General features: G+C 25.7%; 4 protein-coding genes across 4 annotated transcripts; 1 reads left to right on the forward strand and 3 right to left on the reverse strand.

Annotated features, from left to right (window-relative positions):
- Window positions 1-1,703: 1,703 nt before the first annotated feature.
- On the reverse strand, window positions 1,704-4,196 carry PmUG01_11028200 (T-complex protein 1, delta subunit, putative; the record flags this gene model as incomplete). The annotated part of the gene is made up of 3 exons (XM_029005931.1): window positions 1,704-3,146; window positions 3,400-3,530; window positions 4,181-4,196. The coding sequence occupies 3 exons, from the start codon at window positions 4,194-4,196 to the stop codon at window positions 1,704-1,706; spliced, it is 1,590 nt and encodes a 529-aa protein (XP_028862471.1).
- A 1,315-nt stretch (window positions 4,197-5,511) lies between these two features.
- UTP21 (U3 small nucleolar RNA-associated protein 21, putative) lies at window positions 5,512-10,291 on the forward strand (the record flags this gene model as incomplete). Its single annotated transcript, XM_029005932.1, has 5 exons — window positions 5,512-6,378; window positions 6,426-9,174; window positions 9,463-9,539; window positions 9,727-9,816; window positions 10,133-10,291. The coding sequence occupies 5 exons, from the start codon at window positions 5,512-5,514 to the stop codon at window positions 10,289-10,291; spliced, it is 3,942 nt and encodes a 1,313-aa protein (XP_028862472.1).
- Window positions 10,292-11,125: 834 nt separating this feature from the next.
- Window positions 11,126-11,998, reverse strand: PmUG01_11028400 (conserved Plasmodium protein, unknown function; the record flags this gene model as incomplete). Its single annotated transcript, XM_029005934.1, has 4 exons — window positions 11,126-11,181; window positions 11,354-11,418; window positions 11,584-11,637; window positions 11,820-11,998. 4 exons carry the CDS (start codon window positions 11,996-11,998, stop codon window positions 11,126-11,128), a joined length of 354 nt encoding a protein of 117 aa, XP_028862473.1.
- Window positions 11,999-12,962: 964 nt separating this feature from the next.
- On the reverse strand, window positions 12,963-15,665 carry PmUG01_11028500 (DNA helicase, putative; the record flags this gene model as incomplete). Its single annotated transcript, XM_029005935.1, has 1 exon — window positions 12,963-15,665. One exon carries the CDS (start codon window positions 15,663-15,665, stop codon window positions 12,963-12,965), a length of 2,703 nt encoding a protein of 900 aa, XP_028862474.1.
- Between the last annotated feature and the right edge of the window lie 1,368 nt (window positions 15,666-17,033).

A 17,033-nucleotide genomic window follows, 5' to 3' on the forward strand; every position in this document is an offset into this window, starting at 1 on the left:
TTCTATAATACTCTATTATGGAAGTCTGCTTTAAAAATATATATATTTCTAGGTTTCTATATGTATTTCGAATTATACAGAAATACGCATCTGACAGTGCATAAATGTCTGATTTAACTAAAAATGAAAAAATACAAATTTAAACCGTGTAAAACGTGTTTTTTTTTTTTTTTTTTGTTAATTCTTAACAGTATATTATATAAAATACAGCTTAATTTTTTTTTTTATCTTTTTTATTTTTATTATAAAAGCCTCATAATGCAGATAATAATTAATTGCGATTTTACGCTTTTCTGCATTTGTAGGAAGGTAAGGTATTTAGAAAATATTCCTTCGAGTTATTAATCTATTTATATGTATATTATGTATGTATATATATATACACAGATATATATATAGATGCTATTTTTTGCTTTACTGTTACAACAGTATGGAAAAAGCTGTATTTTCTTTAAAGCATAATTATTATGAATTATAAAGAAAACGTATTTTTACTTTCATGAATTTTCGAAAACCCTTTTTTTGTTTTTTGACGTTTTTGTTGCTATTATTTTTGATAATAAGTATGAAAAAGTATTCGTGAGTATTATTTCATTATATGCAAAAAAAAAAAAAATAAATAAAAATAAAATATAAAATATAGAGTAAAAATAAAAAATGGAATAAAAGTAAAAAATAGAATAAAAGTAAAAAATAGAATAAAAGTAAAAAATAGAATAAAAATAAAAAATATAATAGTAAAAAATAAAATAAAAAATAAAATGAAAATGTATTAAATATATCTTTAATTTTAATGATATGTTAATGTCATATAGAATATTCTAAAAAGAGTTTATACTTATGAATAACTATGATGTTTGTAAAATACATTGAAGAAATGTAAACGTAAAAATGAATACATAATAAAAACAAGGAGGAGGCGCCATGTTTAATAATAAAACAAGGGAAAAAAAAAAAATATAGATAAACACATATAAATATACATGCATGCATAAAGATATATGTTAATCGCTGTGTAGGAAAATATATTTACCAATGTAATATACAGCATTTTTACTTTATATAGGTAAAAGCAGTTATTAATTAGGAATAATACAAGGGATATGAGAGATTCCCAGATTCTTCATTTCTTCTAATTTAACTACTTTGAATATTATATATATATATATATATATGTATATATACATGTATATATAATGTACGTTCATATAATTATGTATGCACTTATCAGCATATATTGTTTTATAAACTTCGTACTTTGAACTTCAAGCTTTTATGTAACATTTGTTTTTTGTTTTTTTAAAGTACAGATATAATAAAAATATTTTTCTTGATGTCGTTTTATGTTATCGTAACAATTTCGAAGAAATCTCTGTTTTGAAGTGAAGCATAATATATTATATTTTTCTTCCAATAAGTACAGATTTTAAGATGGATTAAGAAGGTCGTTTATTCACTTGAGTATATACACAGAAATACGTAGTATGTACATATATATATATATATATATATATATATATATATATATATGTACATACATACGTACAGGAAACTACGAACTAAATGTATGTGCCTTCCAGTTCCCACATCACTTTTCATTTGAATTTTCATTCGAATTATAGTTTAAGTCCTACTTCTATTTCTAATTTTAATTCTAATTCTTACTTTTGTGAGAATGTTTTATGGCTTATGCCGCATTTGGTTCACCTACAAATGACAGTATCGTCAATTTTAAGAATCATCATAACCGTTTCTGTTGCCAGCTTAATTGCGGTTGACGTAACTAGCAGAGGCTGAATAACATTTTCATCAATCATGTTTGAGATGGTACCTGTTCTAATGTTTATTCCATAATATTTATGTCCTTCTGCATGTTTGTTCCTCAATTCTGTTACTATATGAAGAGGTGATAAACCTGCATTTTCAGCCAAGGTATATGGTATTAATTCTAAGGCATCTGAAAAAGCTTTAACACATATTTGTTTAGAACCTTTTAATGTATTAGCCCACTGATATAATTTCTGAGAGAGTTCCATTTCTGGTGCTGCACCACCTGGTAGTATAGCCTTCTCTTTAATTAAACTTCTAACGACACATAATGCATCATGTAATGACCTCTCTGCTTCATCTAACATCAAATTGTTAGATGCTCTTAATAATACAGAAATAGTATTTTTTGATTCTACTCCTGTAATTTTCACAATTTCACCATATCCAATAGATTCTGTAACAACACTTTCTGCATAACCTAATTTATCTGGAGTAAAATAGTCTAAGCTAGCTATTGGTACACAATTACAAGTTTTTGATATAAATTCTATATCTTCTCTTTCTATATCTTTTATAACCATAATTTTAGCTTTGGCTAAAAAATCTAAAGCTAAATCATTTACTGCATCACGTAATATACTTTTTTGTATTAATAATAAATTACATCCTGTGCTAGCTATTTTTTTTATCATCTTACCTATTATTAATCTTTCTTCTCTTAATAATTTATCCATACTATTATAATCCTTTACAACAACGGTGTTGTCCATATCTGTTTTAGGTAAGGACAAACAGAATTGAATTAATCCAATTTTTGCTTCTGATAAATTTTTTATTCCATGTGCTCTTTTACTTATTTTATTACTTGTAAAAATTAGTCCATCTACTATTTCAGTATCTTCAATAGTGCCTCCTAACTTTTTGACAATCCTTATATTATTCAAGTCAACATTTCTATCTTTATTAATATCTGTAATTTTTAATATCACATCAACAGCTATTGGTGCTAATAAAGATGAATTATGCGAAACCACTTTTGAATTTAATGATGTTATTGCATTTTGTATTAAAATGTTTTTATCATTTAAGTCTATAGGTATAGACATATTCCTTAATATTTCTTCGCTTTTTACTGATGCTTCAAAAAAACTTTCTGATATTTTTTGACAATGAATATTCTTATCTAAAAGTGATTTACATACATTCAATAACGACCCACACATTACTACAACTGACGTTGTACCATCCCCTGCTTCTACATCTTGAGCCTTACTAAGCTCAACAATCATTTTTGCCGTTGGGTGTGCAACTGCCATTTCTTTCAAAATGGTAGCTCCATCATTTGTGATTATGACACCGCCTTTTCCGTCCTCTATCTATAAAAAATGAAGGGGGGGAAATGGAAAAAAACGTTTCCGGTTAAGATGCACATATACATTATATATATACATATATATATGGAATGCACATATGCGTACCGATATGTATACCCTCATACTACATATATACGTGGATGCGTATATATATATATATATATATATATATATATATATACATATATACCAATCAAATTGTACAGATACTAATGAACGTATCACATTTCATTTATGCTATATATTATGAACAAACCATTTTATCCATTCCTTTAGGCCCTAGACTTGTTCTCGTTACATCTGCAACGGCTTTAGCTGCTAAAATATTCATTTGCCTTACGTCACTTTGCTTCTCATTTCTATTTAAGTTCTCTGTGTGCTTACTCTCTAAAATAGAGCAGTAAAAAAAAAAAAAAAAAAAAAGGTAATTTTTTTAACGTTGTAAAGGTTATATGTCCAAACGGTACAAGCATAAACAGTACATACACAAGTGATATATATGCAAATGTTATATATACACATGTATTTTAATTTTATGTACTACTACTAAAATTAAGCAAACAGTTGTATATATTAACTTTAAGCATATGTTGCTTGTCATAATTGTTTTAATCTTCTTCAAAAGATGAGCAGCACAGAATATTCTAATTATACGTACGTATATTCATGCAAAGTGTATTGAGCATTATGTGTTACATATTATATGTTACGCATATCGTAGTATGCATCACGAGATATGTAGCATGTGTCATTTATGTAGGCAAAAAATTTCGAATTGCCGCTGAACATTTTTTCAGCCCCCCCCCCTCCTAAACAATACAATCTATGTATGTATTACATTGTAAGGGGAATATGACAATGAACTCACAGATCTTATTACCATAAAATAAAAAAAAAAATATATATATATACATATGTAAAAGTTAAAATATTCCTTTTTTATTATACATATAAAATCACATATATACATAACCACTTGTGTATTTATATATGAATTTTTATAAATTCTTTTAAAAAATTAACATATGAATTATTACTTGCTACTTCGGCCATTTTTAACACTATATGTGGAATTTACGTTTTTTCTGTTTAAATATTTGTATACATAAAATGGAAAGAACTGACTTATAATGTTATAGAGACTAATTATGGAGCTTCTTTTCTAACAAAAAAAATTATGAAAAAGAGTGAAAAAATTCTTTGCATTTATATATATTTTCCTACTTGAAATTGGGGAACGATAAAAAAATAAAATAAGTAAATATAGATAATTAAAATAAAATAAAATAAAATACAGCAGATGACAAAAAAAAATATATATATAATAAAACAGATAAAATAAAATAAACGATTAAAAAACAGTATAAAAAATGAAGTAGGCCACAAAGAAAATAATATACAAAATATAATATTTTATACCAGTAGGTGTATTTGCTCTAGCTGCATAAATATATTTTGTAATATCTTGTACACGTGTACCTATCTATTTGTACAAGTACATATATTTAACTACGCACTGCACAATATAAATTATATTTACGTACTTTCTATATTTGTTGATTGACGTTTTTTTTTTTTTTCCTATATAAACATATATATATATAAGTGGAGTAAAATTAAAATAAAATGATTTATTTTTCGACGATGGCTTTTTTTTTAAATTTCTTCATTTACATTTATATATACATACATATAAACATACATATGAACATAAGTACATATACACGTACATATACACGTACATATACACGTACATATACACGTACATATATACGTACATAAATATATGTATATGTAAGTATAGAATAAACAAGAGTAAAATATAAAAAAAGTATGGCTGAAAAATAAGTTAAAAATTAATTGATTCGCAGGTACATATATTTTTGTATATTTTAATTTGCGAATAAAGTTGTTTGTTGTTATATAAGAATGAACCCCACTTGTAGAAAACTTATTTGTAACATGTATTTTGTTTTTTTTTTTTTTTTGCGAACAAAATAATTTAAATATCTGTAACTCCTTTTCATTTCCTTTTTAAAGGCAACGCCCGTTTGTACTTTTGCAAATAATAATTTCTAATATTATAGGTTTATTTTTTTTCTATGTTTTTCTCATCCATCAGGGGAAAAGGACAAATGTAAATGTTCATACAAATAAATATATATATAAACATACATATGTATATACGTATATATATGTGTATAAAAGGGAAAGACGTACGAAGCTACGGGAAAGATTAAGGAGATAAATTGTGCACAAGATAACGCAAAGGAAGGCAAAAATTAACTCAAAACTGTGCAAGGGGATTATCGAAATAGCTTAGGAGGCAAGTGAAAATAGCTCCGAAAACGAGAAGGGAAAATAAAAAATGAAAGTGCAAAAGGATCCGTGTATTCCCTTAAAACTGAGCGATGTATTTTCCCCAGAGAAACCTAGTGAATCCAAGTGCAATGGTAGGCAATTAGACAAAACAAATAAGGAAAAATTCAAAAAGAAATCATGGAGCATACTGAATAAATACAAAATAACAGAATTTAATAAAAGTGAAAAGAATGACATACGTATAAGAAACAAAATATTCGTTGAAAACAGAATAAATAAAGAGATAGGAGGACAGTCAAGTGATGATAGAAGAATAGAATTGTGTGATAGGAATAATGGAGACAGTTATGACCATAGTGAAAAAGTTAAAACAAAGGTAGAAACAGAAAATAGAAATAATGCTTTAAAAGATTGTAAAAAAAGAAAGGTATATAAAAAAAGTAATTTATTAATAGCCAATGGAACAACAGGTATAATTGTTCATAATGGAATAATGTGTTTATCTATGAAAGGAATTCAACCATTTATTGTATCAAGTGTTAAGAAATCTTTTTGTATATATGATATGCATAAGTTGAGAAAAGCATTTATTTCAGATTATTATTCAGAAGATATTAAAAATTTATATTTTGCCAAGAATTGTGTTTATGTAGTTTTTAATAAAAAAGTATATAGAGTCAATGAAACTGGAGGTAGAAAAGTTTTCTTTTCAAATGATCATAAATATAACATCATTGACATTTTTGTTGTTACGGATTACTTATTAACATATAGCAAAAAAGAAATAATTTTATGGGATGACCAATGTAATGATGATGAAGCTTTTTCTGTGAGCAATTCATGCAGTGAGGATTCATCCCAGGAGGATGGACACGGAGATAGAGATAAAGATGTGGAGAGAGATGGCGATAAGGTAGGAGAGCGAGAAGAAATTAAAGATGGAGAGAAATTGACAGTAAGGTAGGAGATCGAGATGACGATGAAGTAGGAGAACGGGATGGCAATAAAGATGGAGAGAGAGATAGCGATAAGGTAGGAGAGCAAGATAACGATAAGCATATAGAGGAAAAAGGGGATGATAGAAAAAATGAAAATGCATCTGAACAGTGCACCGGTAATGGAAAATTAAGCTGTCAGGGTGATGGTCAAGACGGTACATGGGCTTCAAACAAATCATGCAAAGAAGGAAAAGAATTGATTGGAAAAAATAGTGTGAAAAAGAACAATGATTATGTATTCAAATGCATTTTACTGTTCGATGACAATTCCGATGTTGAAATTAAATGTATTTATCATCCAGATGGATACATAAATAAAGTGATCATACTAACAAATGAGAATAAATTATATTTATATAATATTAATAAAGAGAAAATTATACATGAATATGTATCAATAAATAAGGTAAACTTTAATAAAGGTAAGTTCATCAAATTAATGTCAGGAACATTAAAAAGAGAAGAACTTTATGTTGTTACATCAAATAATGAACTTTACATTATCAATATTGAAAAGGATGAAATAGTATATTCAAAAAATATACATATGAATGATGATACCATAACTTGTGTTAGTTTTTTTAATTATAAACATAATGGTGAAGAAATTTGTGCTGTTCTTCTTGGGACAGAACATGGGAAAATACTTATGATTAACTCAAAAAGTATTCAATATTTTATTTTAAGAAATGTACATGATCATGTAAAAAATATTTTAATATCTCCACAAGGGTATATATATACTGCTGGCTATGATAATACGATTAATTTACTAAACGTTAATAAAAGTACATTTACATTAGATATTATAAAGAAGAGAAATAGTTGTATTGGTATTATTAACAATATTAAATATATAGATGACGAACATTTCAAATTATTAGTATCAGCAAATATACCAGATAAAAAAGAAGGAAACTTATTTATCATATGTCCACATAACCCTGAACAAAATAAAGAATTTTCATGGAATAAAAGAATAAACATTTTGGATAAAACTATAATCGATTTTGACATAAACACAAACAGACATTATGATTGGAATAATATTTTAATTTGCCTAAACAAGTTAGATCGTGTGTATTTAGCATCTTCATATAGAAAAACTGTAGCAAATGAGTACTTATTATTACCCTCGAATATTATGAACAAGCAGCAGAAGCAAATGAAATCAAAAAATTTTATTAACAATGCTGATAATAATGGTGTTTTAAAGGATGACGCATGCGAAGATAACAATTTTATAGACGAGCATAATGATGATACAGAGGAATATAAAATATATGATGAACATAACTCTTTTGATTATAATATCAACTTAAAAAAAATATATAAATATGCGACAAGTGTATTAATATCAACCTGTGGACATATAGGTATTGTTGGTTACAGCGATGGAGAAATTCATTCCTTTAATATGCAATCAACAACATATAGAAATGAGTATAAACTAAATAAGTACTCATTTAAATCTAAGGCACATACAGATGGACTTATACTGAAATTGTATTTGTATGGTGTCAATTACTTCGTATCTGCTTCAAACAGCAGGGAGGATACCTGCCTCAGGGTTTGGAACATATACACTAGTGAACTCACATATTCTTACAATGTTAGAAGTGAGTACATTAACAGTTGTAGTAGTAATAGTATCGGAGGTAATGGCCTTGTCAATACCAGTAGTAACAGCGACGAGGTCAGTGAAGATATTTACATTTCCTCTTTCTATCATTTTAGCATCCTTACCGTTGTGTGTTTATCGAATAAGCACATATTGATTGTGGATATTGAGCAAAAGTGCATTACGAGAAAATTTCGCTTTTCCTTTTCAGTTACTTACGTTACCTTTAGTAAAGATAATAGATTAATATTCTTTGCTTTAAATAATCATACCTTATTAATATATGAAATAATATCAAATACTTTTGTTGATTATTTATTATTTAAAAACGATATTATTTCAATGATTTACAATGACATGTATTTACACACAGCACATAAAAATAACTATAATTTTTTAAATTCTTTTACGAATAAAAATTTATTTAATAATAATAAAAATAACTACTTTGTTAATGATTATAAATTAATTAATGCAATACCGATAGAAGATTTCTCAGATACCGACGACAATTATTTTTACAAGTGTACAAATTTAAAAGAACTAATTAATATGAAGAATAATGACATAGACAACACGTATAATAACACTTTATGTCTGAATGAACAAAACAATGATAAAGATGCATCATTAAATGAAAAAGGGGGAAATAATTATACGCATTTAATTCAGTCATATACGTCTAGAGAAAAACAAATTAATAAAAATTTATTAACAATGTCAGGATTTAATATGTCAAAAATTGCATATATTATATTTTTAGATAAAATTAAGGAAAAATGTAAAGTTGAAGAAAATGTAAAAAGAAATGAACAAATCCCATTTTTTCTCACAGCCAAGTTAGAAAAAAATATAGAATATGTAGATAATAAGGAAAAAGAATTCTTAGAAAATATCACAAAAAATGTTTTTAATAAAAGAGAACAAATAGAGGACCAAGAAGCTGAAGAAGAGAAACATGACGAAGCAACAGAAAAAGTGAACAACAGAAATGTTGTGAGAAAAAGACAAATTTTTAATAGGTATAAACCCCCCATGCCTTTATCTAAACTTCAGGAAATTCTGGCGAAGAACGAGTTCTCTTACATCAGTAAGGATCAAAAAGAAAAATGAAACGGCCAAATGAAATGACCAAATGAAACGGCCAAATGAAATGACCAAATGAAACGGCCAAATGAAATGACCAAATGAAACGGCCAAATGAAACGGCCAAATGAAACGGCAACATGAAATAGCAAAAATGGACAGCAACATGGGGCATCAAAACGAATGATAAGAACGAGGATATAACAAAGCGTCTCATGTTGCTTGTGCGTATATATATGTATATGTATGAACTTTTATATTTATTAATTCGTATTTATACATTTATTTTTAGACGTTCTGAAGTATCTCAAGAGTTTATCTCCGTCGGGTGTGCATTTTAACATCCTGTCTTTAAGTTCAAAGGAAGAGGTTACACATAAATATTTATATATATATACATATATACAAATATTCTAATTTTTTGCACACACCAAAATTTTGTACACAATATTATATATATATATATATATTTATATAAGTTGTCACGTTATTATGTCCACAATCACATGCTTTATGGGGGTACACCCCTATTGGTTTTTTCCCTAATATTTTATAGCTGGAAAATATGATGAATTTCTTTATTTATCATGTCAAGACGAATGATAATATAGATTTAATTCAGGCGTATATTTTAATATTCCTAAAAGTAAGAAATTTATTTTTTATTTATAAAATCGTATGTACCATAAACATACATATTATTATTGTAAAAATAATTCCCATATTAACATATTTTCTTTTGTTTGTTGTTTTTCTTTTTTTTTTTTCCTTTTTATTCCTTTTTTCCTTTTTTTTAATTACGTTTATATTTTCTTTTTAATTACGTTTGTATTTTCTTTTTATTACATTTATATTTTCTCATTATTACATTTATATTTTTTTTTTATTACATTTATATTTCTTTTTTATTATCTTAATACTTTTTATTTCCTATTTTTCTTCTGTTCTGTTCTTTTTTTAAGGCTCACGGAAGAAGATTAATCAAAATAAAAGAAAAAAATTTAAGGAACACTACCAATGTGTTACTTCAGGAAATTCAAGGAAGCTGGTCGAATATTAATTTTTTATTTGAAAATATAATTTTTTTTATCAAGTTTTTGACAAATATACAATTAGAATAATATACCGTAAGACGATCATCTAACTATTTTTTTTTTTTTACCACATAATTTGTTACTGCTTTTGTTTTTTTTTTTTTTTTTAATTTGTTCGCTCTTTTAAATTAATTTTTGAGTATTTATATTAGTTCAAATAGTTCTCTTCAAGTTCGATAAGTATGCAATGATTAATTCAGAATTAGAGCGCAAAGAGGAAAAATATGCAAGTAAAATTTATTAGTGCATTATTTTTAATCGACATAATTTTTGTTATATATCACGAATGTTGTATTTGACATATGACTGCATGTCTAAATACAGGATGTCACTTATAAAAAGAATGTGTTTTACTTTCATTTTCCAAGGGGTATATTTGTCTACATTTTTAATTATAGATAACTTTATTTTATTTTTTTTGTAAAAATACAATTTTTAATTAGATCTTTTTAACATATTGCAGTTTTGAATTATATATATATATATATAGAACAAATAAAATTATTAAGAATTATTTATTAAAAAGTGTTTGAAAATTACAAGAATTCAACAAGGTTATGTAAATATACATTTAAATGAGTGCTATAACTCGTTCATGTTTATTTATGAATATAACTTAGTTGCTTTAAATTCTTATAAAAAAATTCAGACATTTTTTCCATTATATGTTAGGAAATTACCCAATGGTGCATTGTTCATACAATACAAACAATATTAAAAATAAGAAAAAAAATACATGTACATAAATATATACATATATATATATATATATGCTCTTGTTAACTCTACGTTCAGATGATATGTAATAAATTGTCAAAATACACTTTTCTATTCCCATTATTTCCATATACATTTATTAAGTTAAAAAGAGCGTTCGTGATTTTCCAGCAAATTGGTCTTCATAAAATTTTGATGTACTATATAAAAAAAAAAAAAAAAAATATGTACAAATTTTTGTTTTAATATATAATAAGTTATTATCACCCGGACACCACACGGTAAAAGGGATGTGTTTCCATAAGAAAGTAAATATTCATATTAGCTCATGCATATATAAACATATTATTTTTCCTTTATTTTTTCTTTTACGCTGTTGTTGGTTAGCATCGATTACTCTTTGAATTTCTGACAAGTTATAGTTCTCTGGATTAAACCTAAAATTGTCAATTTTAATTTATTACACTTACAGTCTACATTATATATATATATGTATATGTATATACGAATAAGTCAAATGAAGAAAAATGGACTAGCCAAAATGATTAATATTTACTAAAATAAAAATAACTAAAATTTTTTTTTTTTTTTAAAATAGCTACTTGAAAACTTTGGAGTTTTGCATTTCGATTTCAATCAGAGGCTCCTCATTATAACTGAATTTAGAAGGAAGAATAAATAAAATGATAGTGAAAGAATATTGTATAGTCAAAATAACTAGACAAAAGGCAGTACACGCAAAGGAGTTAAACCTTTATATGTTGAAAGGTTACGTGCTCAGTGATGTAAGCACCGCTACTTTCTCTTATTTTATATCAAATTTGTTTTATCTCTTAACTCGATTAGCTCTAATTTATATTCTAAATTAAGAAATTTGTCTTTTTTCTGCTCTGCTTCAATATGATGAATTAATGTTCGGCAATTATCATTGTAGGAACCACAAGGATTATATTTTATGTTAATTCTTTTTATATATGCCAGAAAATTTACTTTAGGGAAAAAGTTAAATTTAGGCATTATTTATATATAAAATTAAACTTGCAAAATTGCAAAAAATAATGCAATAAATAAAGATGATAAATGATAATATCAAATAATATTCACAAAATATGAAAAATAGCAGAAAATGTTTAAAGGATAGATGAATACATGTATATTTTGAAATACAGCGTATTAAGAAAAAATAAATATACTTTTTATATAATTTAAAAAAATAACGAAATAAGGCGGAATAAAGCGAAACAAAATAAAATAAAAACGAATAGAATAGAATAAAATAAAACCACATAAAACAAAATTAAATAACCTAAAAAGTGATTATGCACATATATTAATAATTTACACTAAAAAAATGAAACGAAAATGTATGTATATAAATAATAGAAAAAAAAAAATGCCCCGAGGTTATGGGAAAAGAGATATACAGATAAAATATTAAAAATAAAACGAGTAACCTTTTAAAATTGATTGAACTTTAATTTAAAAACAAAAAAAAAACAAATAATAATAATATTTATAAAGGAAAAAAAAAAAAAAAAAAAAGAGTATACATTCAACACATTTTTTCCATTAAAAATATTATTTCTTAAATTTACTTTAAATTTTTATTTCTTTTCCATTTATGTAAATGCCTTAAAACAAAAATATTTTAGGCAGGGCAATCTTTTAAAGTTATGGTTTATGAAACTTTAGATTGAGAATACGTTTTCAAATATATAGCTTTGATGTAGGTCGTTCTTAATTTGCTGGATATTTTTACATAAGTTATCATCTCTTTCGACTTAATGCAAAAATGAAAAATTTCGTACGTATGTTTAGGTGTGTTTAAACATATGTTGAAGCAGAATTCCATAACCCTTAAAGGTGACCTTACACATATATTTATGTTTATACGTACGTAAAAACACGTACATATATATGTATATATATGCATATGTACGTATGTTCATATCCATGCAAGAACCACTAATAAGGTATAGCTTCAAAGTAGCTCTGTTTTATACTTCTTGCTTAAAAGGTTTGGAGAGGTACTACTTGAAGAACAGTCATTTGTAGGTGTTTCGTGTAACCTTTTTTTGGTAGATTTTGTAACGCTTAATTTTTCTACAGACTTATCACTAGACTTGAAGAAGTCCCTTATATCTCTATCCTTTTTATTTTGATTTGTACTATCAAATGGTTTATATTCAGATGATCTTCTTCTAACCTTGGGGGTATTAACTAATGAAGTTGGATATGATTTATTTGTATCATTTGTTAAATCTAACATAAACTTATCAAATTTATTTACTTCCTTTACATTTAGGGAATCCTCCATACCATTTAGTGCAGTAGTTAAAGTATTCCATTTTCTGTTAATAATTTTCCATACAATTTCATCAATAGTATTTTGTGCAATTAGATAATGAATATTCACATTTTCATGAGATGTACCTATTCTATGTGCTCGATCTTCTGCTTGTATAATTTGACCAGGTACCCAATACAACTCACCAAATACTACAGTATTAGCTGCTGTTAAATTTAAACCTATTCCACATGCGGTTAGAGATAATAATGCGATTTTCACATTTTCATCATTTTGAAAACTTTTAATATAAATTTCTCTTTTTTCTATTGGTGTTAATCCATCCACTCGTATGAATATGGTTTTTTTTTCCTTTAAAAATTGATCTATTTCATCCATTACTAGTTTATGATGACAAAATAGTAAAAATTTAATATCAGCATCAATTAAATAGGAAATATATTCTTTTATTGCTTTAACTTTAGCATATCCAGTCATCTTAAACAAATGAGATATGGATATATTTTCATCATCTGCACCATTACCCGAATTGGAATTGTTTAAGTTTGATAGATGTATATCATCAAAATCATCTATATTGATATTTTTCTTTGTTTCTAATTTTTTGTAGTAATTTAAAATTTCTCCTAATTCTTTGGGTGGTATTTCTACAGGAATTTTGGACCTTAATTTTTCAGGTAATTCTTTTAATACATCTTTTTTTAATCTTCGTATCATAATTGTATTGGTTAAAAATAAATGTAATTCTTCAGTATGTTTACATCCCACATATTCAATTTTCCTCGTATATATATTTTTGTCTTTAAAACAATATCTTTCACAAAACTCATTATAATTAAACAGGTTTGGAATTATACTTGACACCTGTTCATACAACTCAGAGGGTTTGTTTAATGCAGGAGTACCTGACAATAAAACACACCTTTTAGCATTTTTTATAATAGGTGTTATTGCTTTTGTTCTTTTCGAAAAAGAATTTTTCAAATAATGAGATTCATCACAAACTATGCAGTTATACTTGTTTTGATATTTATCATTTTTCGTTATTAATTCATATGAAATTATGATCATCTTACAATGACGTGGTATTTCAGCTTTTCCACTTTTAACAACACATATATGTTCTTCATGTATTAAATGAGATAGCCATCTTAAAGCTTGATCTTTCCATTGAAATCGGATAGAAGAGGGACATACGACAATAAATGGCCATTCTTTATGATAGAAAGCCATCAAAGCTAATGCCTGCAATGTTTTTCCTAACCCCATTTCATCACCTATTAATACTCTTCCATTTTTTTTTAATCCAAAATAAACACCTTCTCTTTGAAAATTTTTTAATTCTACATTTAACTTTTCACCTATTAACACATCTAATTTGTCATAATGTTCTTTTGTATATGCACATAAAGTATTCGTTAATATATTTGCAGTAATTTCTGATATTTTTTTAGGTTCTGAAAATTTAGAATAATTTTTAAAACATTTTAGTAAAAAATTAGGAATAGTCTGTACACCCCCTAATATGGTACACTTTTCTTTCAAATTATTTAAAACGTATTCATATTTATCTGATTCAAATGTAATACAAGAGTTATTATTCACTTTTTTTATAGTAGGATTAAATTCAGATAAAATTTTAAAGAGTTCTTTTGAAACAAAATTTTTAAAATTTATAAATTTTCTATTACTATTATTATCTTTTTGTACAATTTTAAAGCTGTCACCACTAAATATTTCAAATGCAACTACTATATCTAATTCTACTTTCTCTTCTTTCTGATTATAAAGATCATTTATTTCTTTCATTATGTTCTGCTCATAATTTCTATATTCGCTGCTGTTCATCTTGCCTACAATCTTTTCCCCCTCACTGCACCCATTAACACCACTGAGATTACTATTACTGCCATTATTCCTACTGATACTATTCCTATTATCATTCCCATTATTGTTTTCATTACTCTTACAATTACTGTTACTGTTACTATTACCATTAATGTTATGGTTAATGATATGATTATTCTTACCGTTACTCTTACTACGACTGCTACAATTATTGTTGTAGTTTCCATTCCTGCTTTTATCAGCGGAGGAGATGTATTTACAACCCGCCCTTTCGTAGTAGTTACTACAGTTAGTATTATTTTCATGCGTATTATTATTGCTTGAATGTTGCTCACTGTTAAGATTAATATCAATCATATTATCAGTTTCATTACTTTCCCCTTCTCTTTGTAGTATATAGTTTTTAAATTGAATTAATGAACCAGTAGGTTTATCTAGATTTTTAACCCATGTAACATATGACTTGTGTTTTTCAAAAACTTCTTGAAAAGTCTTTCCATTATATTTTCCAAAATTAAAAACCTCCATTTTGTTAATACACAATTTTTTAATGTATTTATGCCCCTTCAGATGTTATGTTAAATGGATTTATATAAGGACATTTAACGCACTTCCAAATAAGAGATATTTACTCCTTTTTACGTTTAACTTATTTTGATTTACTCCTTTATTTATTTCGCTTCTTATTCAGTTTGTTCCTTCTTATACTGTGCGCTTTTTTTATATTTTGTAACGATAATACTCACGCATATACATGTATATATGTATATACGTGTATATACGTATATGCGTGTATATATATATTATATGAATAAATATATTGTGCATATAATTTATTTTTTACGCATGTTTTCTCTTCTATTTTTGGGAGGTTATGCATACGCGCAAAATATTTTTCCATGTATATCTTTTACATAGCTTTTAAAATTAAGTGCATTCCTTAATATTATGTTACACGTTTTCGTATGTAATTAAGACATATGCATATTTTATGCATATCTATTATGTATATATACTATACATACATACGTGCATACTTCATAACATACGTAAAGCACATAAAGCGCTCAGAGCGAACAAAGAGCACTCGTATATGTGTTATTCATTTTTACCCACTTAACTATTCCTGAAATTAAAATTAAAGTGGCATAAGAAGATTATGCTATATTTTTTTGTTTCGATAAATTTTTTACTTTTTAAGAAAAAAAAAAAAAAAAATTAAATTCCTCTTGGGAAGAATTTCACGCAAAATTATCTCTTAAATATAACGATGCAATACATGAGTTGTTTTTTTTTCCTTTTTTTTTTTTTTTTTGTTTCTTTTTTTTATTTATTTTTCTTCATTTTTTTATTTATTTTTCTTCTTTTTTTTCATTTTTTATCTTTTTTATTTACTATTTCCGCACTTTCACACTATAACCGTATTAAGAGAAAAATAAAAAAGAAATAATTACATTTTTACGCTTTGCAATTTTATATAAAAGCTTTTAAAATGTAAAATTTACATTTTGTTTTACATGGGTATGATTTACGCTGTTTTGTTTTCACATAAATTTTTAAAATAAATGAATATTTATAAAAAAATTTAACACTCAGAATGTATAAAGCTGTTAAAAATATTGCGTTGACTATTGTTCAGAAGGGAAAAAAGAAAAATTAAGACAAAAAATTATAAAACGGTACATTTGTGGGAAATATTGTATATTACTGCAAATATATGTACGTATATATGCATGTATATATAATAGATATATATATACATGTTTGTATATTTTAAAAGTTTCCTTTACATAAATAATAGCAGAATAAGGGAAAACAAAAACATATATTATCATAAGCGGAATTGAAAATATACGTGTATATACGTAATTTCAAATTGTTATATGCATATATATG

The sequence above is a fragment of the Plasmodium malariae genome, assembly GCF_900090045.1.
Source record: "Plasmodium malariae genome assembly, chromosome: 11".
Taxonomy (NCBI): domain Eukaryota; phylum Apicomplexa; class Aconoidasida; order Haemosporida; family Plasmodiidae; genus Plasmodium; species Plasmodium malariae.